Source organism: Chrysemys picta, chromosome 23 (assembly GCF_011386835.1).
Source record: "Chrysemys picta bellii isolate R12L10 chromosome 23, ASM1138683v2, whole genome shotgun sequence".
Lineage (NCBI taxonomy): Eukaryota > Metazoa > Chordata > Testudines > Emydidae > Chrysemys > Chrysemys picta.
Genome location: NC_088813.1, coordinates 16326719 through 16352203, shown reverse-complemented (window position 1 = coordinate 16352203; position 25485 = coordinate 16326719). Strand labels below are relative to the sequence as shown.

Here is a 25485-nt window from a genome sequence, read left to right as displayed (position 1 = left end):
GCTCTCCTTCTGCCAGCTCCCTCCTTCCCCTCAAAGCTCCTTTCAGCCATTGTGTGTCTTTCAATCTTCCCCTCCGATTATTCTAATTCCGCCAACGAGCGCTGGGCTTGGTGATTGGCTGACGGTGACGCCGAGGCCTCCTGGCTTGCTTGCCTTTCAATCCAGGGGCCTCCGGACCATGCAGAGGACAAATCCCCTCCCCAAGGCGAGTCTCTAATGGAGTTTGACACTGTTTTTCCTCTCGCCTCACCGAGCCCTGCTGGTGTCTCACGGTTGTATTGGTTCCTCGGGGGCAGGAGAGGACGGGTGTGCCGGGGGAGGGATGGAGCTTCATGGGCCAGGGACGAAGTGGAAGCGTTTACTGGGCATGTGCTGAAGATGGGCGGGCGGGGATGGGAAGAATCTTGTGCTGCTGCTGGGTGAGGGAAAGCTCTGGGCAGGGCCACAGCAGGCCTGGCACTTGTTTCTCCTCGCCTCGACCCGGTGAAACGGAGGCACAGAGCAGGGATGTGACTTGCCCAGGGAGACCGTGGCAGAGCCAGGAACCGAACCCAGGAGTCCTGCCTTGCCAGCGCCCCCTCCCAGCAGCAAATTCTCAAGTTCTCTTAGAGCTTCCTTGTTGATTCACTTTGCTACTTAAGGCCTGGGTCATAAATCCTCCACTGAGCTCCCTGTTGATTTGGCTACTCAGTCTGAGATACTGCAGTGACTGGGCCCCCTGTGTTTGGAAAGGATGGCGGGGAGCGAAGGGGCGATGGACAATTGCGGGCAGGGTTAGGGCCCTGTGGAAACCTTCCTTGGAAGATAGGAGGAGCCAGCCCTGCATTTCCCGTCTCTGGGACGGGGGCCTGTGAGGATGAGACGCCAGCCACACAGGCTGGGGTGGCTTAGGGTCAGCTTGGCCTAGACTCTGAGTTTCTGGGTCTCACAGACCGTGTCAGAGCTGGGAAAAAATCCAGGAGCCTTGGCTCCTAGCACCCTGCTCTCATTTCTGGACCAAACCCCTGCCACAGCTGAAAATAGAACCCAGGTGTCCTGGCTAGGCTGTGCTTAAACACTTGAATCAAAGGCGACTTGCAGCTGTGTGGCAATTTAAGGCCCATAAACTGATTCAGATAAAATAACCGGGGGTCGGGTTTGAAATTGAACCCATGATGGCTGTCTGCTTGTGTGGGAGCCCGGTCCGCTTTGGGAACCTGCCCCACACAACCACCCCTGGGCCCGTCACTAGCTGGGAACCTCGAAAGAGGGGCCAAGGACTGAATGGAAACCGAGCTGGCCAGGGCTGAGCCCCATTGCAGAGGCTTTGCGGAGAAGTTTGCACCTGTCCTGCCTCCAAAGAGAGGCGCTGAATTCCCACCGCATTTGTGGGGCTGCTGGGCAGGTGTCTGCCACCGCCAACGCACAGACAAGGCAGCGAGGAGCCCCGGGCTAGCAGCCGCGCCGAGACAGCCCAGGGAGGTGTCTTTGTGCCTCGCAGCTGCTGAGCGGTTCCAAGGCTGGAGGGGCGTAAATCCGGGCAGTCTGGGAGACTGCTGTCATTTACCAGACTTGCCAGAGTGCTCCAGCCCCACCCCCTCGCCCTGGCATGCTCCTGAGGGGCTGAGGGCTGCACCGAAGCGGGGATAGGGCTACGAATGCCCACCCCAGCTCATGTGCCAAGGGACTGGGGTCTAGTGGTTAGAGCAGGAAACTGGGAGCCAGGACTGCCAGCTCCGCCGCCGACTCGGTGTCTGTCGTTGGGCCAGTCACACCGCCCCTGCGTCTCCGTTTCTCCCATCTGTAGAAATGCAGGGAAATGATCCTGTGCTGCTTGTCTCTGAAGTGTGTTCTGCAGAGCCACCAGAGTTGGTCAGTGCCCCCCTCTGCTCCCAGAGCAACTGCTTCTCCAGCCCCCCCTCTCGAAGGGCAATAAATCTATGGGAAGCTTCTGCAGATGAACTTCTCTGGAAACGCCCCTGGAAGAGCCTCTCAGCAGCAGCAGCTTGTCCCCATTACTCAGCCAACTGACCACTCTACGCTTCCTGCAAACAGTAGTTACAGGACATGCAAAAACGCTTTGTATGGTTCTTCGGAGGCTGGGCCTTGCTGCCTGTTGCGTTGGCTTCCCAGCCCCTGGCTGCCTGGATAATAAGGGTAAGAAGGTGTAATTGAACCTGGCGCCTCCAACTCTTGAGTTAAAGCAGTAATTTCATTAGCTGGTAGCAGTAGTTGGTTGTTACCCTCCAATGGAACAGCCGCTGTTAGTGAGACACGGCACATGCTTTGCCAACATGCTACACCCGTGCGGAGCTGTGCATCCTTTTGCGCTGTTCCCTGGAGCTGGTGTCACTGCTGCTTTTATCTCCAACCCACATAGACTCTCTGGGGAAGCAGGAGCGCGTCAACCAGGCACTGCTGAGACAAACCGATGAGATTTGGAAGCTTGGCTGCGATTCTGACCCCCCAGCCCAAACCCGGATCCCAGCTGTAACCAGGAAGGGAATTGAGCCACGCTCCAAACTTTCCAGAGTGTGAAGCTGGGCTGGAAATTTGATTTTTCTCTTGACACTTCTGATAGTTCTGGATGGAGCAGAACCCCACCCTCACAGGAGTCTGGAGCTCTGCCCTGGTGTCTGGCTCGTCTGGTCCCAGGGAGATGTGCTGTAAATGAAAAGCAGTGGAGGAAAACAAGTTAACCAAACTTTGCCATGAGCCTTGATTCCAAGCCCATTATCCACTTGAAATCTGTGCTGTTCCTTCATTGCTCTCTTTCCCCCTCCCTGCCCCATTGCATCCCATGGTAGACGTCCAATTGCACACCAGGCGGTCGCTATCTCAGCACACGTCGCTAGGCAGAGCAATCTAGCCAAGTCGCTTGTGAAGAACAGAATCCCCCCTGCATAGCGCCATAAGGTCTGTGGCCCCCCAGGGAAATTAAAGTTATCCACTTTTGGCTTATGGGCCATATATTTGCCTGCCCAAGTCCCAGTGCCCTGTGGTTACGAGTCCCAGTTTGCATTCTGCCTTACCCGCTCCGATGGGGAAAAGATGCAGGAGAAGCAAAAGTACACAACTAACTTTGTGGTGGGGGAATTGCTGATGGGAGCTTCTCCTGACATAAGATGCAATAAAGGCAAAAAGTGAGTTATTTGTAATGGTAATTACGCTCTTCCAGTTTATCCTAGCACATAATTGTGTGGGCGTCAGGCTCCCAATGGTGGTAATTACCCTGGTGGTAAATGGCACAATATTAAGACGTATTTTTTTCCTTTTTCTTCTGTTTGTTGTTGTTGTAGTTTATTGTAACAAATTCCATTCTTATCAACAACTGACAAACCAAGATCCTGCTTTAGTAACATCCATTTCCAGTCTGTTGGCTGGAACCATTTACTGAGGAGTGAATTTCAGCCTGGTCCCCACTTCTCCTTTCCACGTCATTCCGCCTTTGGAATCTTTGTACTATCCCTCTGCACTGGTTTCTCCCATCCCCATCTGCTCTCCTTAGGTTTGAGGTTTGGATCTTTTCCTCAGCTAGGAAGGTTAGAATCGCTTGACCAACCCAGCCCGTTGCTTCTTCTAATCCACTCGCCTGTCTCTGACAATGGCCAGACGTTTATATCCTCCTATAATGTCTAGACAAATGAGCATTATTACTGACCTTGGCACAAAAAGTGGGAATGTGCTAATAAAGTTTGCGGATGACACAAAGCTGGGAGGTATTGCCAATACAGAGAAGGACCGGGATATCATACAGGAAGATCTGGATGACCTGAGTTGTGCAGGAGGTCAGACTAGACGATCATAATGGTCCCTTCTGACCTTAAAGTCTATGATTAAGCAGGCCTAACCCAGCAGCCCTCCACCCCATACTCCTCCTGGCGCCAACTCCCCTCCCTTCTGCTCGATTCCCTTTCAGGTGGGCTGAGCAGGGTGGTAATTTGCCCGAAACCCATGAACTTTCCTGGAGGCTATTGACAAAGGCGTCATCCTTGCTCTGTCTTCCACCCCTCTGGATTCATGGATTCTAAGGCAAGCAGGATCATTGTGGTCATACAGTCTGATCTAGATAGCACAGGCCCAAGACCTGCCCTGAACTGATTCCTGCTTGAACCAGAGAATTTCTTCTAGAAAAACTTCCAATCTTGAGTTAAAATGTGCCAGTGGGGGAGGGCCGAGGTCCCACCCTAGTCCCTGGAGGGCTGGCTTGTGTGTGGGACGTCCTTCCCTCGTGATCTCTGTGCGGAGGCAGCCCTTCTTGCTGCCTCTTCAAAACCTTTCAAGTGAACTGACCTAGATCTGTTCCGTGATGAGCTGGAGGACAAGGTTACAAGACCTGACAGCTGGGGTTGTGCTCACACCTAGTTCCCCCCGGCATGGCACGGGGCAACAAACGCAGACGCTGCCTCTCAAGCAGGCTCTCAGATGGTGACCTGAGCGGGACCCTGTTCAGAGTCAAGGAAATGCTGAGTGAGCATCTCATCAGCACTTAGCTAGAGTGTCAGCGCGGCGTAAGGCACAGGTGAGAGGAGACCTAGTCTGCTCAGTGAACCACAGGCACTGACAATGTTCCTGGATTCCGGAGGGTGAAGCAATTGGCCGGGACCTTTCTCCAACCCAACCCTGAAATTACCCTTTCGAGCTTCAGAAAATTTTGTTTATTTCTTCCCCTTGCCTCTGGCCTAAATCTGGTTAGCACTCAGTAGCCAAGCCTCATAACAGCGCTCGTGGGAGAGGTGGCAAGAAACAAGGCGTCCCCCTCTTTTAGACATTACAAAACTAGGGTAGATGAGTGATCTACTCAACAAAGGGGGTTAGCAGCAGAGCTGGGATTAGAACCTACAGCCTCCTGGGTCGTGGGCTGTGCTACTCTGGAAATGCCATGTGCAGAATAAGCCGGTGTCTGTGATGAGCTGATTTTGTGAGGCTTCTAGGCCTGCACTGCATATGTGAAGGGGTTCAGAAAAGCACCTCAGTTTGCAAGGCTGATCCCAATCTCTGGACATTCCTTCCAGCCCTACCCTTCTACGACTCAGATGACGTACCCAAGCTCCAGTTACTAGCCCAGGAGGGCTGGTTGTGTCACTGGGGTCCCCTCCTCACTTCCTTTTTTAGCTCTGCCCGCATGGATCTCCCAGGCACTCTCACATCATCCATCCGGGCTGCTCCTCTGTCCCAGAGAAGCGCAATGAGACATCCCCACGCCCCCGGCAGATTTATATGCAGCTCTCCAGGGCGCTCAGCTCAGGCCGGGTCTCTCCTTGGCTTATGCCACCGTCCCGCTTGGAGCTGGGTTTCTCGTTCCCTGCTAGGCTGTCTGAATGCAGCTGCTCTCCATCCCCATCAGTGGCAGGCTCCGTATGGCACCCGTGCCTGGAGGGATGAGAGTGGTGGTGAGTGTTGAGAGGCAGGGCTGGGCTTGACTGAGGAGCGGGGGCAGGAAAGATTGTCATGGGAGGCAGCGGCTGCGCTGCCGGGCGGGAACCTGATCCTCACCTTACCAGCGCCTGAGTGCTCTCCTCAGCGACGTCCCATGAGCAGGGCCGGGCTCGGCTCAGAGCACTAGTCCTTGAAATGACCCTTCTCTTCCCCCACCCCGCGAAGGTGCAGCGCAGGGGCCCGATTCTCCCGCGTCCCCCTGGCACGGCTCCGCTCCCGATTCCCCTGCTGGCGGGAGGGAAACGGCCTGTTCTCTGGGGTCTGTGTTCCTGCCCCTGAGCAGGGCCTGTCTGAAAACTGGGGTTGGATCAAACTTCGTATCCAAAACCCACACTCGCTGAGTGTCACCCTGGCACGCCCGCCTCTGCTGGCATCGGACCCTGCCCGCTACAGCTGTGAGGGTGATTCTGGTCTCCCTCCCCAGGGAGTGGGTTCCCCAGGCTTTGGGCTGGGGCGAGGGAGATTCGGTTGGGGGCTGGGGTGTGTAGGGAGCTGCAAGGGGGCATAGCCAGCTATAATCAGCCTTGCAAAGCCTCCCCTCAACTCCATTAACCCAGCCTGCATCATTCTGGGTGAATGAAAGACGGTGGCCATCACGCTCAGAGCACTGAGGAATCGGCCCCATCACTCCAAGCTCCTCCCTTTGTCCCCTCAAGTCCCAAAGCTGCCCCGTCCCCCAGGGCAGCCGAACCCCATGACCCCTTCCAACTGTGGCAGGGTCGGGGTGGGGGGACCCCAGCGGCCCGTGCTGCTCCCTCTCCCTCCGCAGTCCCCATGAGGGTAAGGGTGCCGGCTGCTTCCCCCCGCCCACCGGCTGCCTGGATTCATTACAGGCTGGGCGAATGTTCTCGCTCCGGGCTCCTTTTCCCTGCCGCTGGCAGCTCTTTATGAGAAAATTACAGAGCTGTCTCGCAAAGGCCGGGCCTTGCTTTGTTTAATCCAACTAATTCCCCGGCACAAAAGCCCGCGCGGTGCATAATAACCGGCTCCTCTGCTATTTTGACTCATTCTTACCGACATGTTTGCGATATTTAAAGCGATTTGCTTGCTTCCTTTAGCGCTAGGAGATTATACTTCTGCTCCCCCCAACCTTGGCTACCTACTGCCCCATACCCCCAGCTCAGCCAGGGCACTGCCGGACATCACAATAGATCGGTGGCCTGATTCTTCAGTGAGTGTGAGGGGAGCCCAGCTTCCTAGTCTCAGTCATTATCCAGATTGCAATAACACCTGGCTGTGCAGCGGGGTCCCACGGTGCTAGGCCCTGTACAAACACAGAACAGAATGACCATGCCTTTGCTAAAAGCAGAGAGGAGCTCCCCTTCCTTGCCCTGGATTGGAGGACACCCCACCAGCTCTTCTCCTCCGTGAGAGCTCCCCCTCCTGTCTCAATCGGATTTTCACCCCCAAGCTGATCACTGCCCCAAAGACCTAACCACTGCCCCTGTGCTGCACACACTGGCTATCTACTCTGCTCCAAAAGGACAGGCCCTGACTACTTGAGCTCACGGAGAATCTCCATTAGTTGTTGGCAGTACAGGGCTTATGATGCACGCGGGAACAGTTGTGATTCCATCCAGCAGAGGGCAGCAGTTTGTTTTAATGGAAACCTCATGTTTTGTGATAAATGTTGGCGATAGGAGTCTCCCCTGCTGACGGACCCTTAAATTCCAACATTTCCCACCTGAGTTTAGTACTCGGGAAAGGCACCTGGGTTGCTGATTGATATTATCCTCATTCTACAAGCTGCTAAACTGGAGTGAGTCCGTGACTTTCCTCACACAGAGAAAGGACTAGAAGAACGCAGGTATCCTGGCTTCCAGTTTCCGGCTCTAACCACTAGGCTGGGATGCTTCACTGCTCCTCCTCCTCCCCTAACCCTGGAAAGCGGCGTCAATCCGTACGGAAGGGACATGAGTGGTCCTAGAGGGCAGCACCAGTGATTGGAGCCTTCTTCCTGTTTACAGAACAGGTCCAGCCCCGGCCTGGAGGAGTGCGAGGAATTCCATCTCCAGAGCCCAGGCTGAAAGTCCGGCCCTGCTCCCCGAGGTGGAGGAGGCCAGACTGGGGCAGTCGGGAAACCCTGCTCGCCTGGTGGCCTTTGGACGACGTGGCTCACGTTTCCGCCGAGTGGGCCGTTCAACGCGCAGCTCTGAAGCTAGCACCACTGGGGAAAAGGCTCAGGTGCTCGGAGCAGAGTCCCCATCTGGGAACTGGTTTGGAGGCCCTTATTCCAGGGGTTGCATCCGGAGTCCCTCTGAGCCCCATCCAGGCAGGAGCCTTTCATTCTCTGGGTGCGTCGTCACGGCAGCGGGGAGTGGGCAGTCCAGGGGGGCGGGCTGGGGACTCACCCCCCACTGGAGACGTCCCCTCTGAGGGTCTCGCAGCAGCAGTGAAATCCATCCTGTGATTGCCTGTCGGCTAGCACAACGCGCTCCCCTGCCTAGCCCAGGCACCCTCGTGCCCCTCCACGCTCACTACGGCTCGAAGCCTTGCTGCGTAGTGTCTGCTTTTCATGGCATGCTCCTTCCCTGCGGTACGGCGCGCCCTCGCTGCTCGCGCACGCCGGGTGGAGGTTGTTGGAAGCAGCCGCCGTTTTAATAAATAAAGAACTAGGATTCATTAAGGCAAGAGGATGGGCCTGATTCTCCTCTCGCTTTACACCACGTCTGTGGGAGTCCTCCGGGCCCGATCCTCCTCTCGGAACCCCTGGCGACCTCCGAGGGGCGGCTCGGGAGTGGGTGTGCGAGGAGGCCTGCCGTGAGATAGCTCCCTGGGAGGACAGCTGCCTTTTCTTTTAACAGGCGGCAGCTCGGGAGCGTCAGATGGAGCAATTAGGGAGCCTCATTAGAGCAGGAGTCGGATTGGGAGGGAGGGAAGCAGGACCCAATGATCCAGCCTGGAGGATGGAGGAAAGGCGAGTGGGAAAGCTTATTAGAGGAGCCATGTTCCCAGGCTGTTTCATTCTCAGCCTCCTGTGCTGCTTGTGGTCCTGTCCCTCTGGAGGCCTGTTCTGTCACCCCCTGTCAGCAAGAGACCTCACTCCCAGTTGCCGGGGGTTAGAGAGATCCCAGGGCAGTTTTGAGCCATGAGCGTCCCTCTCCTGGCATCGCACCCGCAGCCCTCCCCTTGTTCTGCCAGGCCTCCTCATGGCAATGGCAGTTTCTCCCAGAGGCCGAAGGCAGAGCTGGGTCCTGTAGTGAATCCCTGGCCGGAGAAGTCGTGTGAACTGGGGAGTCGTTCAAAGAGAAAATTCAGCACTTGGGAAAGTGAGCGACGTAGCTTTGCATAGCCTGGGCACGTGAGCACGCAGCTCTGCCCATGCACCTCACTCCTGATCTGCAGCCCTCCCTGCAAACCCAGCCCTGGGCTGTCCACATACAGCTCTGCCCATGCACCTCTGTCCCACCTCATGTTGGGCCAGACCCTCAGCGGGTGTAAATAGCTGTGGTGGTAGTGGGCCTGGGATGATTTGCATCAGCTGAGGATCCCTCCTCTTTATTTTGCCTGAAGATCAGGAATTAGTTTTCTGATTCCATTTGCCCACCCCTGGTGTCAAGCCCCACCTGGCTCAGAACCACAGCATGGCTCTGAATCTCTGTAAACAACTGCAATATGACCGGGCTCCTCCCTTCATGTTACGCCCTTGATCTGCATCAGACTCAACTCCCACCACAAGTTACCGCCAACGGGATCTAAACGGCTGAGGAAGGTGGCTGCAGCTGAGCTAACAAGGGAAGACACCGGCTTCCAATCCTCCCCTTCTCTCTCTAGGAAAAGCCACCTCTTTTGCAATTACCTTTGTCTCAAGTACAGTCTACCTTTCCTAACATATGATTTGAAGACAGGTTGCCCTAGGCGCCCTCGCTAAATATGCTAACAAGAGTGCTAATGACGCCTGTTAATTAGCCAAGCTATGCTGGAGAATAAGTAATTTCCTCATTTATAGTCATAACAAAGCCAGCCCTCTGACGGGTTCTAATGAGGTAAAAAATACACACGCAATCCCCCATGCAGACCCCATTGTGGGTTTTCACAGTGTCTGGGATGCAGGCTGTTGCCGCGTGATGGAAGGAGACCACCTGAATCTCTCACTCTCCAATGCAGAGCTGCTCTCTCTCTCAGCACCTTCAAAGGGAGAACCTGGACCCAAAATGTGGGGGGCTGGCAGATATTCTGGGTTCACCTCATTCCCTCAACATTGCTGCTTAGCTTTTAAATGCCTCCTCCTGCATTTTCCTTGTTGTCAGCTGTTTTAAGCGTCTTCCCTGTGCTATCTCCCTGCAGCTCCAGTTCGTAGAGGTATAGATTTTCAAGCCCGAAGGGACCATTCTGAGCATGTAGGCTGACCTCCTGTCTGACCCAAGCCACAGAACCTCACCCAGTAATTCGTGCATCAAGTCTGCAGTGTTGGTGGAGCAACGGCATATCGCTGGATTTAAAGACTTCAAGTGACCGAGGCTCGGCCACGTCCCTTGGGAAGTTGGTCCAGTGGCTAATTAGCCCTCAGTCTTACTTCTAGGCTGGATTTCTCTGGCTTCTGCTTTTGGCCGCTGGGTCTCATTCTGCCTTTTGCTGCTAACTTAAAGAGCCAGCTGCTATCAGAGATCTAGGAACTTGTAGACTGTGATCAAGTCACCTCTTAACCCTTCTCTTGCACACACTAAAGAGATGGCGCTTCTCACGTCTCTCGCGGGAGGCAGGGTTTCTCTTAGCTCTTTTCTGAACCCTCTCTAATTTGTGAGTCTCCTTTCAGAAGCATGAATGTCTCGCCTCCGAGCCAGCCGCACTGGTGAGGGTCCCAGGGTCGGTGTTTCAACCTTGGATGCCCCAAGACCTCTTTGGCTCCTCAGCTCAGCAACTAGGCTCATAGGCAGAGCTGGTCCCCTTTGAAATTAATGGCTTTTAACATCTCACTCAGAAGCTCTTCATATTAACAAGTCAAATGAGTGAGTGGGGGGAGGGATAGCTCAGTGGTTTGAGCATTGGCCAGCTAAACCCAGGGTTGTGAGTTCAATCTTTGAGGGGGCCACTTAGAGATCTGGGGCAAAATCAGTACTTGGTCCTGCTAGTGAAGGCAGGGGGCTGGACTTGATGACCTTTCAAGGTCCCTTCCAATTCTAGGAGATGGGATATCTCATTTAATTTAAGCAGGTGTAGTGGTCAGACTGGGCCTGTCCTACTTGCTCCTTGTAGCGTTCAGTCTCTGGTTAGCTGCTGTTAGGACAGGGAGCAGACGGAGCCGATAGAGAACGGGACTTTGCCGGATTAATGGGTGTTGGCAGAGGTGTATGGGGAGGCCAAGGCTGGAATAGCAAGAAGAGTTGCAGGTCAGGGTGAAGGGGCATTGGCAGAGTGTGTGTGTGGGGGTTCAGGGCTGAAACAGCAGGGGGTGAAGTGGGTGAGGATTGAGGGCCATTGGCAGAGCTGTGTGGGGGGAGCTCTGGACTGGAATAACAGGTGGGGTTGTGGGTCAGCACTGAAGACCATCAGCAGACCTGGGTACGGGGCACTTTGCATTTGACTTTTATAGCCCCGCAGAACAGCTGAGTCAAGACACTTCTGGCAGCTTTCAAAAGCCATTGTAAAAAAATGTTCTTGTGGCATCTGAATTGATTTGTCCGACTCGTGCTTTATGGTGGCACCAGGCACTCGGAGCTGTCGAGCGGCGTAGTCATAAGCTATTGCCACTGCAGTTCAGCTGTCCAGCCCACGCCGGGGGAGGCTGGTGTCTGTCTGTCTGTCTGCCGAGAAGACGTGTTGCCATGTGGCTTTCCTTCCCCTTTAATATGGGTGGTTTAATGTTTATTAATAATTCAACAATGATTTGTGTTCTATAGGCGCCCACACAAACCAAGCCCTGAACGACCTGCTAGGGGAAGAAGGTGACCTTGTTTCTTGTGTCTCTGGAGATGGCGCTTTTATTTTTTCATGAGCTGCTAGAACTCATCATTAAAAAAGCGTGAAGGGGAGAAAAGAAGCAATGAGGCTGGCAAGTTTGACTAAGCCAGTTCCCCTCCCTCAATTGCTACCGGGAAATATTTCAGGGTGAAGAAAAATACCCCTCCCCTACCCCGGCAGCGCTTGGGTGCCATTCACAAGACTCATGAGTGCAGAGAGATGAAGTGACTTGTCCAGGGAGCTGTAGCAGAACTGAGGACTGAAACCCAGTTCAGTGACTGACCCATAAGACCATATTTCTTCATAGTTTTACAGCTTTGGGAAATTTCTGCCTCCCCTTCTACTTTGCTGGCGGTAGCTAGCCCCACTACTCCATCTTGCACTGGGCTTTCTTTCCCATCTGGTTGAGTAACTATTGGCGGAGTCGTTTCAGGCTGGGTTGGTATTTGGATGGGAGCCCTCCAAGCACTGCTGGGTCAGTAGGATCCGTTTGAGCACAGAACCCTGGTTTGGTATAGGTGGGGAATGGGACACAAAATCAAACTCTCTCTGCTTGTGGTCATTAAAGATCCCATGCAATGATAGGGTTAACGTAAGCTTATGCCCGGCCCAGATTCCAATGGGGGTAATTGCATTCTGCTTCCTTAAACTCCCCTTGTAAGAGGTATTCTCCACCCCTGCTCCTAATGATACTTAGCGTATAGAGCACTGTCTACGTTCGGAGCACTAGATCTCCATTAACTCCTGTGGAGGAGCATTACTGTTCTCAAGACGAGATGGGGAAACTGAGGCAGAGAGGTGGTGAGTCTTGCCCAAGTCCAGCATTAGAATGGGGGGAGGGGGCTGTGGATTTCCAACCCTCCAGCCCATGCTGCCTCTCAAGAAACTGCACATGCCTAAACTATAGGGCGTGTACTATAGGGAGGCAGTATTGCCTAGTGGCTAGAGCGCTGCCTTGGCATTCAGACCTGAGTTCTATCCCTGTCTCTGCCACTGGCCTGCTGGGTCACCTTGCATAAATTAGTCCCCCCCCCCGTGCCTCAGTTTCCTCATCTGTACAATGGGGATCATGATAGTTTGGGGATCAAGTGCTTTGAGATCTACTGATGAAAATTGCTATATGAAAGCTGGGTATTATTATTAAGCAGATGCCGTGTTCTATTTAACAGACTGTTGTGAGTGATTTGAAAAGTGCTTTGGGATCCTTCTGGTTGAGAGGCAGGGTATAAAAATACATACACACAACACCTTTCATCCCAAACCCTTTACAAGGTATCCCTACGGGTCCTGCCTTCCACCCCATGGAAATGCAGCTGCCTCTAGGATGGAACGTGGCAGCTGTTTAACAGCACTCTGCAACATTACTCATCGGTTTAGGACAGGAAGTGAAGAAAGATCCCAGATCCACTTGGAACTACAAGGAGAATGGCAGGAGGTAGGCTATAATGATTCAATTTGGCCAGGACATTGGGGTCAATGCCCTCTGCTGCTGGGAAAAGTGCCCTGGGATCCTTAATGACAACATGGGGTCAAGAGCTTGGTTTTACATCTCAGCCAGAACCCAAACCTAATAAAAGAGTCACCCAAAGCACCACTACGTCTTCCAGTAGTGCTACTCTAGGAGTGCAGTGGTTTGGGCAGAAGACTGGAGTATTATTTTTAGCAGGACTGCTGGGGCATTGGAATCAATATGGAGTCAAGAGGGTACAGCGCCCCCTAGTGACTCATCATCATGCCCTATAACACCATGGCTTTTCCATGAGGGTCTCCCATACAAGTACTGGTCTGGCCCACCCCTGGTAAGTGTGGGAGAGATGGAAGCATCCCAGCTTAAAGCAGCATTGCTGTAGGCTGCCTAGATTGCTAGTAGGACTCCTCTGAGAGACTGGAAAAAGCAGCGTTCTCACTGGTAACCACTGGGTGTGGCATGGAACAGCTGTTCCCTGCAGCCGTGGGTGTGTCTGAGAACTGGATGCAATGCTGGGGTAACAGCTTAGAGTCAGGTTAGCACGTCGCATAGCCCCAACCAGTGCCCACTCATGCCGGTCCCTCACCAATGTATAAGGAAATCATCATTAAAAAAGCCATGTGAGAGAAATGCCAGCATCAATTCCCGGGAGACTGTTCAGTTCATGGCTCAGAGCCCACGAGACAGCCTGTTAGAGGAGCCAGGCCGTTTGGTTCGAGCCTCGTGTTGAATAAAATGCCCTGGGTACAGTTTAACTTTCTTTGCTCAATTTCTTTCTTCTTATTGTTTGCCTGTCTTGAATGGGGAACTGCAGGCGTTTTGATAAATGGACTGATAGGTTCCTGAGGTTTCAAGGTAGCTTCTATAAATACCTCTGTAACCTCCACTGGAACACGGCAGAAGTGTCATTTCGACGGCTTGATTGAAGATCTGCAGGTAGAATGAGGATGGATTGAGATTTCATATCACAGTGGGCCCTCTCGCTCCCCTCCGACTCCTTATTTCAGCACATTATAAGCCACGTGAGTAGAGCTGGTTGGAAAAACGCAGAACCATTTTCCACCGGCCAGTGCAGTTGGGATTAAATCAAAATGCTTAGGATTAAAATTTCATCTAGGAGGAAAACTGGGGGGGTGGAGAATGTTCCGACAACGTTGAAATGTCCCGTTTTGAAGTGTTGGAATGAAACCTTTAGATTTTTCATTTTGAAACGACTTTTCATTTTGATCGTTTTTTATTCTGTGTTGTAGTATGTAGAATAGTAGAACACTGACCAAAATCAAAATCACAATGAAATGTTTCAATTGATCCAAAACACATTTAAAAAAAAACACAATTTATTTTGTGGAGACCTTTGAAATGTTTGGGGTTTGTTCTGATTGGGAGTGAAGCCAGATTTTGAAATCTCAAAATCCTTTAGATTAGAAGAACCGTCATACTTGGTCAGACCTACTCCATCTAGCCCAGGGCCTGTCTTCCAGTGCTTCAGTGGGAATGAACAGAACAGGACAATTTATCGAGTGATCTATCTCGCTGTTGTCCCAACCCAGCTTCTAGCAGTCAGAGGCTTAGGGACGCCCAGGGTTGTGTCTCTGACTATCTTGACTTATCCTCTGTAAATTTACCTAATTCTTCTTTGAACCCAGTTAGACTTTTGGCCTCCACAACATCACCTTGCAAGGAGTTCCACAGGTTGACTGTGCGTTGTGTGAAGAAATACTTCCTTTTATTTGTTTTAAACCTGCTGTCTGTTAATTTCATTGGGTGACCCCTGGTTCTTGTGTTACGGGAAGGGGTAAATAACTCTCTTTCTCCACACCATTCCTGATTTTATAGACCTCTCTCATGTCCCCCTCGGTCATCTCTTTTCCAAGCTGAGCAGTCCCAGTCTTTTTAATCTCTCCTCATATGGAAGCTGTTCTATTCCCCTAATCATTCTGGTTGCCCTTCTCTGCACCTTTTCCAATTCTAATACATCTTTTCTGTGTGAAATGGAACGTCCGTCCTGTGCCGGCTTTGCACGTGAGCATGACTTTGGGCTGGGCTCACAGACCTGCCTTACTTGGGGTTCCCTTTTCAGCACCCATAATTTTGCCGTCCTTTCAGACTTGATTGGCAGGTACAGTCGGGTTTTTAGACGCGGAGGGCCAGATCTTTGGCTGGTGTAGATGGTCAGAGGAGCCGTGCTGATTTGCACCAGCTGACGAGCAGGCTCATACAGTCTGCTCTCATAGAAAGGTGGGTACAGAGACGCCACTGACCGTTCTCCGCATGGGCAGGTTGAAGGTACAAAGAGAGGCAGGGCTCGGAAACCTGCCCAGGCGCCAGTGGGATGGGAGATGGCTAATGTGTCTGTCCTGTCTCCGCAGGGGACCCCGCAGGGATCATCCGGCACAATGAGGAAGTTCCGGGCAAGGTTCTGACACCATGAAGGGCTATCATGGGGAGCGCAGCCAATCACAGAGCTCCACAGGGCACCCGTGTCACTGCATCCCAGAGGACTGTGACCAGCCCCTGGACTACATCCGCCACAGCCAGGAATCCAGGCAGCCGTACCTCCTCAGCCCCAGTGAGCCTTGTTCTTTGGATCACCGCTACTGCCCCTCTCGGAGCCCCGCTGAGTGCCCAGGCGGGCCGATGAGCCTGACCGAGCCTCTCTCCGCCAGCAGCAGCAGCACCTTCCCCAGGATGCACCATCCACAGCAGCAGTACGACTCCTGCGACGAGTGCATGGCGGCCACCCACCCCTCCAGCAAGATCAACCGCCTGCCCCCCACCCTGCTGGACCAGTTTGAGAAGCAGCTGCCGCTGCACCATGATGGCTTCCACACGCTGCAGTACCAGCGGGCCAGCACCACGGAGCAGCGCAGCGAAAGCCCCAGCCGCATTCGCCACCTGGTCCACTCCGTCCAGAAGCTCTTCGCCAAGTCCCACTCCCTGGAGGCCCCGGCCAAGCGGGAGTACAATGGCACCAAGATGGAGGGCCGGGGGGATGGGTACCACCATCACCACCAGCACCACCAGTCCCGGCACAGCAAGCGGAGCAAGAGCAAAGACCGCAAGCTGGACTCCCGGCACCGGCCCAAGATGATGGGCTGGTGGAGCTCTGACGACAACCTGGACAGTGACAGCAGCTACCTGGTGTCCGGCCGGCACGCCGTGGACCAGGGCACCCAGTACTGTGTGGATGCTCCTGAAAGTGCCTTCAGAGACTTGACCTTGAAGAGTCTAAAAAGCGGGGGGGAGGGCAAGTGCCTGGCCTGCGCTGGCATGTCCATGTCGCTGGACGGCCAGACGCTGAAGAGGAGTGCCTGGCACACCATGACAGTCAGCCAAGCCCGGGAGGCATATCCCAGCTCGGGAGGCAGCCAGGAGAAAGCCTTGGTACTGCAGGAGGCAAAAGCCAAAGACAGAGGCTACCATTACCTTCAGGTGAGGTGTGAACTGGGGGGGTGGGCGGGCTGGCTTGGCTGGGGGGGCGGGGAGGACAAGCCTGCAGGTGTCAATCGTTGGTTCCCATCCAGCCTGGTTGCAGTGTCTGGAAGTCACTCCGCCCCAGCGCAGAGGGCGGTCATCATCAGCGCTGCGTCTCCCAGCCCTGCAGAGAGCTAGCCAGACGCAGCACTGAGAGCAGGTGCCCCTTCTACACTAGGGCTTGCAGCAATGGGAAGGCCTGGTAAAAATACCCCAGCGCAGACAAGTCTCTGGATACTCCTTGACCTTTGTCAGGGGCCTTCCCCCTCTGCTGAGCCAACCCACAGGCTCTTCTTTATGGGCTGGAGATCTGGGGATGAACTTCTTACAAATCCAGTTCCTTTGGCCTGGATGCCCCACCGCACACGTCTCTCCACGCACACAACCCCCTGTGCACTCTGGCAGCTTTCGGCAATGGTGAATTGTAACCTCTGCTGCAGCCGTGGCCTTAACCCAGGCGTTGTCTCTGAAGGGCCGTGCACAGAAGCACGATGCCCCCGGGCCATGGTCAGTGGCTGCTCTGATGGGATTCCCAGGGGCGGTGGGGCAGCCGGGGAGCTGTGCGACGGGGCATGCGAACAGGGCTGGACTCACTGCGCTGGGCTGCGGGCGCCGTAGGGAAGGCAAATGAACCGTGGAAAGCCAGAGAATGTCCCTGTGTGGCTGAGACCGGGACTTGGGGCTCCCGGAGCCGCAGGGCCAGTGGGCTGCTGCCACCTATGGGCACGAGTCGGTCGTAGCACATAAAGCCCGGGAGCGAAGGGGGCGGGAGGCGGGTATGGGGTTGTCGGTCCAAAGGGGATGGTCCTGGCCTCCACCTCCCTCCTGGGCTGGAACAAGGAAGCCCCAGCTGAGGGTCACCGGCTTCCCAACGACATAACCAGTGAGACTGGAGCCAGGTCCTGAGCCAAACAATGGCCTGAACTATCCGCCCCCCATCCCTATGCCGGGCTGGACCCAACCCCACTCCCACTGTGCTCCACACCCCCATATTCCACCCTTGCCACCCCCCTGCCCTGCACACACCCAGTGGCCCCCCCACACTTTGGAAGACTTTGCTCTGGGTGCCAATCCTGCCGCTCAGTCTTGGTTTCGTTGTGGCCCCACCAACAGCCACGTGGGCAGTGGGCAGTCTCTTTCCTGCCCGCTCTCCAGAATCCAGACTGTCCATGCCCTGCTGTGACCCGCTTGGTTGGGGCTTTGGTTTGCCAAGGGGGGGGGTGTCTTTGTCAGGGAAAGGACCACACCCAGCCAGCGCCAGCCTTCTCTGCTTCTCCTCACTTAGCCCTCCTGGGCCTGCAGGGCTCTCAGTGGCAGGGTGATGCAAAGGGCAAACATTCCTGACCTGGCACTGACTTAGGGGCATCAGTCCTGGCTCCTCCCAGTTTCAGTAGGGGGATCTCCCTGTTCTAGACCGTAGGGTATTCAAGGGGCCTGAGATGACTGGGTCCCTCCAGGTATCATGTGGTGATGAGATGAGTGCGAGGTCACTGCAAGGTGATGCCATGTGCAAATCCTGGCATTGTTTCATCCCAGGATGCCAGAGGACCATGTGAATCCTCACACCTGGTGTGCTTTGGTAGGTGCTGCTGGACCCTGGGAAACTGAGGCACAGAGCGGGACAGGGACTTGTCCAAGGTCACTCAGAGAGACCTGAGGAAGAGCTGTGTGTAGCTCAAAAGCTTCTCTCTCTCACCCACAGAAGCTGGTCCAAGGAAAGACATTACCTCACCCACCTTGTCTCTCTCATATCTGGGACCAGCTCGGCTACAACAATGCGGCATACAGAGAGCCAGCGGCAGGAACAGAACCCAGGAGTCCTGACTCCTGTTCTCCTGGTCTGAAGACCAGGCTTCTCTGCTTCTGCTGCAAAGCACGCGCTTGTCCAACGCCGTTCCCCGGTGAAATGGGTCTGACTTTGGGAAGGTCACTGCCAAGCAGGCATGTGCCACCAGCACTCCCGTGGCTCGTCACACCAGGCCCTGCGGGGGGACACTTCCAGATGTGTCTTGCCTGCCTTTCCCGCTAACTGCAAGCACAGCTCGCTTCTGCCCCCCCCCGCCGGCTGAATTATTATTATTTATTGATCTGGACTGGGCCTGTGGTGAGCTCCAGAGCACTTAGCAGATTCCCAGCCTCTTGTCTGTGTCCCCGGCTCCTTCCCGGGCTGTCCCTGCAGCTGCAGCTCTCGGGGTAGCAGGTGGCTGGGGGAGGGGGGGGATGGGCTTGTGCTTCAGGTCTTGAGCTGGGGTCAGAAAATGGGAGTTCAACTCCCTCCTCTGCCCTAGGCCTCCAATGTGACCATGGTCGTGTTGCTTAGCCGCTCTGTGCCTCAGTTCCCCTGGTGTGAAAGGGGGGTGATATTGCCTCCACTCTCCCACTTGTGGTCTATTCAGATTGTAGGGCAGGGGCTGTCTCTCACTATGGGTCTGTACAGCACCTGGCACGCTGAGGCCCTGAGCTTGGTTGCAGCCTCTAAGTAGGGTTGCCAACTTTCTAGTCGCACAAAACCGAACACCCTACCCCTGCCCCTTCCCCGAGGCCCCGCCCCTTCCCCAAGGCCTCACCCCCCACTCAATACATTTCCCCTCCCTCGGTGGCTCACTCTACCCCACCCTCACTCACTTTCACAGGGCTGGGGTAGGGGGTTGGGGTGTGGGAAGGGGTGAGGGCTCTAACTGGGTGTGCAGGCTCCGGTGTGGGGCCAGAAATGAGGGGTTGAGGGTGTGGGAGAGGGCTCTGGGGTGGGGCTGGGGATGAGGGATTTGGGGTGCAGGAGGGTGCTCTGGGTTGGGGGGGGCTCAGGGTTGGGGCAGGGGGTTGGGATTTGGGGTTGAGAGCGGGCTTACCTCGGATGCTCCTGGTCAGTGGCGCAGTGAGGGGGCTAAGGCAGGCTGCTTGCCTGTCCTTGCACTGTGCTGCGCATGCCCTGGAAGCAGCCAGCAAGTCCGGGTCCTAGGCAGGGATGGTGGGGGCAGGAGGATCCTCACACCGCTCTCATTTGCAGGCACCGCCCCCCAGCTCCCATTGGCTGGTTCCTGGCCAATGGGAGTGCGAAGCGGGTGCTCGGGGCAGGGGCAGTGCACAGAGCCCCGTGGCGCCCCTGCCTAGGAGCCGAACCTGCCGGCTGCTTCTGAGGTGCAGCGCAGAGCCAGCCAGGACAGGTAGGGACTAGCCTGCCTTAGCACCATAGCACCATCAACCAGACTTTTAACAGCCTGTTCAGCAGTGCTGACCGGAGCTGCCAGGATCCCTTTTCGACCAGGTGTTCCGGTCCAAAACCAGACACCTGGTCACCCTTCCTCTAAGCAGTACTGCGTACCGATAGCACCTAGCAATGTCACTGCCGTTGGAGTGTAGGGCAGGAAGCGAGGAATATGGTATCCCACTGAAGCCAGCAGGGATGATTTTAGGAAGTGAAAGGGGATTGCATGGGACGGCCCCGCACTAAGGGGGAAAAGGGTGATGGGGCCGACCCTCAGTGACCACAAGTGGCCAGCGGCACAGCGCCCCTTAGTGCCGGGTTCTCCGCCCTTATTCTGAGCAGTGGGATCAATGCTCAGCTTCACCCACGCACTCTGACAGCTGGCCGGCGTTGGCTGCTTTTAATGAGCGCTCGCCTTTCCGAGGAAAGCTCCCCTCCTCCTAACATGTCCTCCCAAGAGCTTGTCTCTGCCAAACCACCTCTCCCTCCGGCTCTGGCAGCTGGAGCGGGAGGTCCGGATTGGGTCCTGCTGCTTTCAAAGGACTCCTTTGCTACGGCTGCTTCAGAGAGTCACCCCGCCCGGCTTCCTTTAAATGTGAGCCTAGACCCAGGGCAGAGCCGGGGCAGATACAGCATGTGGACAGGCATGTGTCTGCCCACAGAAGGGCGGTCGGTCTGTCTCTCTAGCTAGATATAGCTCGACAGGGGGCAGGGGGGTAGATGGCTTGGTGATGAGCCAGGGCTGGCCCTCACTCCGCCTGTGTGATGGGCATGTAGCTCCATGGCTGTCTCCCGTCCCCTGGGCCTGAGCTCCACCCCTCTGGGTTTGGGGTGCGTGAGATGGGATCCAGGACCTGGCTTGGTTCCCAGCTTCCTGCTCCTAGCCTGCCCCCCGTTTCCCTCTCCCTGGTGGCAGAATCGGGTCCAGCTGTGTCTAGGCTCCTGTCCCAGCTCCGCTCTTCGGTGCTTCTGCCTCATGCTCCTCTGAGTGATCCCCCGGCCCGCCCCAGTTCCTGAGAGCTGCTCAGCGGCGAGGCACAGAGGGGCAGAGCTGGAGCTGCTTGCTCTGTTCTGTGCTATGGGAGCCCCAAGACCAGGGTGATGGGCTGGCAACTCAGCGTTTGGGACCTCTCAGCGGCTACGCGGAGTTACTAGTGACAGCTGGGGGACAGGGCCACGCCTGCGCCATGTGTTTGAAAGGCCGAGGTGGCTGGTCTGGTAGGGCCCTGGGAGGATTACAGGTTCAGTCCCTGCACATGGCCTTGTGCTCCCATGGGCCTCCCCGGAGCAGGGTCTGGGCGTGCCCCTTTCAGCCCCTGCTGGGGGAAGGAGATGCTCAGCATTGTGTCCCCTCCCCAAGTCGATTGGAGGAGGAGGGCATCGCCAGACAATGCCCTTGGGGGTGGGTGTTAAATACCGAGGACAGAAGTTCAAGCCCTGGGTTTCCTATGACCTGCTGATGGTGCTATGGCTGGTGGCATAACGCTTCCGAGTGCCGTGCTGGGGAGCTGGCTCTGTGCTGCGGCAGAGGGAAGCCCCCCCTCTTGCTGAACCATCGGCAACTCTTCCTGCATCTGCCTGAGTCTTCCCTGCAGCAGGGGCTCAGAGCAGAGCTATCAGTCGCTGGCTGGGTGCTGTGGGGAGTAGCTGTCTGCTTCCCTGCTCGCCTGAATCACCCAGCCTGCTCTCCTGCTTCAGCAGGGTTCTAGCTGGCACCATCCACCCATGGATTAACTAATGGGAGGGGTGGTGCTGGGGGTCGCTGTGCTTCTGGGAACAGGACTGGCTCTTTGATGGCAGCTCTCCTGTGGCCGGGGAAGGGCAAGCACTGAGCTTTGTAGGCCCTTGAGGGTATGTCTACCCTGCCCACTGAGTCCCAGCTCTGACTCAGGTTTGAGCCGCAGCCCCGCTTCCGTCCACACACACATCAGTCTGACTTGGGTCAGCCAGCACTTGGGACCCGGGACTGAGGATCCTGCCGGGGGGTGAGTCTGAGTGCGAGGCCCACTGAGACTTGGTCCAACTGTCATTTTGCAGTGTGGACACAGCTCAAGCCGCAGCCTAGTCAGGAGGTCTGGGCAGTACAGTATGGGTGCGTTAGCAGGTCTGTGAGACCTGGGTCCTGCAATTGTAAAACCAGGTTCACAATGCAGTGTGGACGCTCTGAGTCCCCAGGCCTGGTCCCACAGACCCCAGTTCACAATACAGCAGATATGCACCAAGTCCCCAGGCCGGGCCCCACAGACCCCGGATCGCAACACAGTGTGGACGCTCCGAGTCCCCAAGCCGGGCCCCACAGACCCCGGATTGCAACGCAGTGTGGACGCTCCGAGTCCCCAGGCCGGGCCCCACAGACCCCGGATCGCAACGCAGTGTGGACGCTCCGAGTCCCCAGGCCTGGTCCCACAGACCCCAGTTCACAATACAGCAGATATGCACCAAGTCCCCAGGCCGGGCCCCACAGACCCCGGTTCGCAACGCAGTGTGGACGCTCCGAGTCCCCAGGCCGGGCCCCACAGACCCCGGATCGCAACGCAGTGTGGACGCTCCGAGTCCCCAGGCCGGGCCCCACAGACCCCGGATCGCAACGCAGTGTGGACGCTCCGAGTCCCCAGGCCGGGCCCCACAGACCCCGGATCGCAACGCAGTGTGGACGCTCCGAGTCCCCAGGCCGGGCCCCACAGACCCCGGTTCGCAACGCAGTGTGGACGCTCCGAGTCCCCAGGCCGGGCCCCACAGACCCCGGATCGCAACGCAGTGTGGACGCTCCGAGTCCCCAGGCCGGGCCCCACAGACCCCGGATCGCAACGCAGTGTGGACGCTCCGAGTCCCCAGGCCGGGCCCCACAGACCCCGGATCGCAACGCAGTGTGGACGCTCCGAGTCCCCAGGCCGGGCCCCACAGACCCCGGATCGCAACGCAGTGTGGACGCTCCGAGTCCCCAGGCCGGGCCCCACAGACCCCGGATCGCAGTGCAGTGTGGACGCTCCGAGTCCCCAGGCCGGGCCCCACAGACCCCGGATCGCAGTGCAGTGTGGACGCACCCTGAGGGGGCCCTTGTCAGGCACGAGGACTCAGCCAAGAGCAAGCCCAGCTGGAGGCTGTGTGTTACTCGTCTCTGAAGTGGCTCTTTCCCGTGGCTTTGTTCCCCATTGGCTTTGCTGTCCCCCGTCTTCCCACAATGCCTGGCGGTCCAGCGCCTTGATGTTTGCGATTAGAGGAGAGTTGGGCTGTAATAGCCTTGTCCTCCAAAGGCACAAAGCAAAAAGGCTTTTATTTAAAAAAGGGAAGAGATTCTGCCAGTGGCTGCAGACGGCTCCCGAGGCGCCGGGCCCCCCAGCTCTACACATCCCAGCCCTGGTGCTCCTGCTAATCACAGGCAAACAAACAATGAGAAAGAGCTGTGATCCTTGGCTCTCAGAGGTAGACAGAGCCCCAAAGGCCCGATCAATGAGCTCCCAGCTCTAACGAGGAGAAAACAGAGCAACGGGGGCGGCCAGGAGAGAGGCGGTTTGTGAAAATGCATCTTAATCCTTCTTCACAGCGTCCTTTGCTGGATCGCTGTCTCCGTATGGGGCCCGGCACCTCACCCACGTTCATGGGCCCCGTGGCAGGAGGGGAGGGTCCCCATTCTCCCCCGATGGAACTGGGGTGGCAGAGAGACTCACCCAAGGGCATACACAAAGCTTGTGGTGTCCCAATCGCCTGCTTCCCAGTTCGGAGCTTTAGCCACAAAGCCATGCTTCTTCCGAGAGCCCCGGAGAATGTGCTCACGCACAGAGGGACCTATACATCTGAGGCCTAGGTAGAAGCAGCTCAAGATTTCCACCTGACATCCCACCTCTCCTTGTTAATGTCCTGCAGCCCCTGACTAGAGAGTGCCCAAACTGGAGACAGATTCTGCTCTCCTACTGGTGTAAATCTGGAGTAACTACAATGGAGTGGCACCAGGGCAAGGGGAGGATCTGGCCCCCATGGACCATTGAAACCCTGCTGCTGTTGGTACCAGGAGCTGGGCTCAGACCCATCTAACCTGCTTTGCAGATACACAGTTTCTGAAGAGGCTCCAGACCTTGTTCCCCGCTCTGTACCATCCACGCCAGCCTACGTGGGACTCAGTGGCGTTGCTTGGCATGAGACCAGGATGACTCTGTACAGAATCAGGCCCTGGGTTTCTTTATTTAGAAATAGGTGTTTACCGCATGTATGTACAGCGCCCAGCACAATGGAGCTCTAATCTCCACTGGGCTCCTGGGCTCTACGACAGTGGTTCTCAAACTTATTTGATCAAGCTCCTCTTTGTGTCTGTAGTCGTTTAGGCCCCCACCTATAAGTACGTAGACCGCCACCCAGCTCTGAGGGCGGAGGGGAGAATGGTGGCCGCTGGCCGGGGCGCCCGGCTCTGAGGGCGGAGGGGAGGGCGGTGGCCACCGCTGACCGGGGCGCCCGGCTCTGAGGGCAGAGGGGAGGGCGGTGGCCGCCGCTGGCCGGGGCGCCCGGCTCTGAGGGCAGAGGGGAGGGCGGTGGCCACCGCTGACCGGGGCGCCCGGCTCTGAGGGCAGAGGGGAGGGAGGCGGCGGCCGCTGGCCGGGGCGCCCGGCTCTGAGGGCAGAGGGGAGGGCGGTGGCCACCGCTGACCGGGGCGCCCGGCTCTGAGGGCAGAGGGGAGGGAGGCGGCGGCCGCTGGCCGGGGCGCCCGGCTCTGAGGGCAGAGGGGAGAGCGGCGGCGGCTCCTGGCTGGGGCGCCCGGCTCTCAGGGCAGAGGGGAGGGCGGCGGCGGCAGCACAGAAGTAAGGGACGCAATGTTAAAAGGGATATTTGTCAATATCACTTTTCACAGCAGACAGCACCCCATTGCCGTCCTTCTGTGCTACTGCTGCCACCCTGGGGCTGACGGCTGGAGCCCCACCCCACCCAGGTGAGGGGTTGAGGGAGGGGGAAGGAGAGCCTGAGCCTGGGGGGCGGGGCTCTGGCTGTGAGCCCCGGGGCAGTGGGGCTCCAGCTGTTCCCTTAATCCCCGCTTCCCAGGTGTGCACGGCCCTTCAGCGCGAGCCCAGCCACCCGGGGCTGAAAGCCAGAGTTCTTCAGAAAAAGCACACGCTTCGGCCTCCCTTGACACATTCCCCCACCTCCCTGGGGCGGCCCGCCCCCTAGTTTGAGAACTGCTGCTCTACGGTAATGCCAGTAATAATCAGGGCCACTGAAAACCATCCTCTCAGTAACAAAACGTTGTTCCCATCTGAGGGCAGCTGGGCAAAGGGAGGTTGTGGCCTCACTCCAGTGACCCCAGGCTGCCTGGCAGCGGAGAAATAGCAGGGAGAGCGCAGAGCGGAGCGGAGATAGTCTCCACCACTGAAACCGGCCTGTGGGAGCATTTACACTGGTAACAGCCTCTTCCCCAGGTAGGGTGACCAGATGTCCCGATTTTATAGGGATAGTCCCGATTTTGGGGTCTTTTTCTTATTAGACTTCTATTACCCCCCCAACCCCTGTCCCGATTTTTCACATTTGCTTTCTGGTCACCCTGTCCCCAGGGTCTCGGAGTGGCTGGGCATGGAGGGGATTTGCCAGTCGGGGTTCTCCATGGAATGGGCTGGATTTCGCTGGGTGGTTTTCCCATGTTGGGATCCATGGGGAGCTGGCAGGGCAGACCCCCTCCCTTCCACTCCATGTGGGCTCAGCCTGTTTTCTTCCTCACCGTGCTGATGTTTCTGGGTGGGTTGGGTGGGTGGCAGATGGAACTGGCTAGTAACCTGGCATGCCATGGGCAGGGATTGAGTGTTGGCTTCCTGCAGGCAGCCGTGCCAGCCTGCCCCTCAATACTGGCCTGCCGCGTGTCCTGCCACTCCAGCGCCAGGGCCCCACATTGTCCATTGTCCAGCTGTGCCGAGGACCAGGCTAGAGAGGAGGTGGCGGGTAAGGACTGAGGGGCATCGGCAGAGCTGTGTGGAAGCCTGGGGCTGTGGGTCAGGATTGAGATGCAGCGGCAGAGCTGAAGGGAAACCTGCCTCGTGCTGGC

At 56.5% G+C, this 25485-nt stretch overlaps 1 protein-coding gene across 3 annotated transcripts in view; it reads left to right on the top strand.

Annotated features, from left to right (window-relative positions):
* DLGAP3 (DLG associated protein 3) overlaps positions 1 to 25485 on the top strand; it is a 135264-nt gene that overhangs the window by 88161 nt on the left and 21618 nt on the right. For all 3 annotated transcript variants that reach the window (XM_065576741.1, XM_005298400.5, XM_005298399.4), the window contains one exon: positions 15157 to 16219. In XM_065576741.1, coding sequence (XP_065432813.1) covers positions 15215 to 16219 — 1005 coding nt within the window. In that variant the 5' untranslated portion in view covers positions 15157 to 15214. The remainder of the gene's footprint in view (positions 1 to 15156; positions 16220 to 25485) is intronic.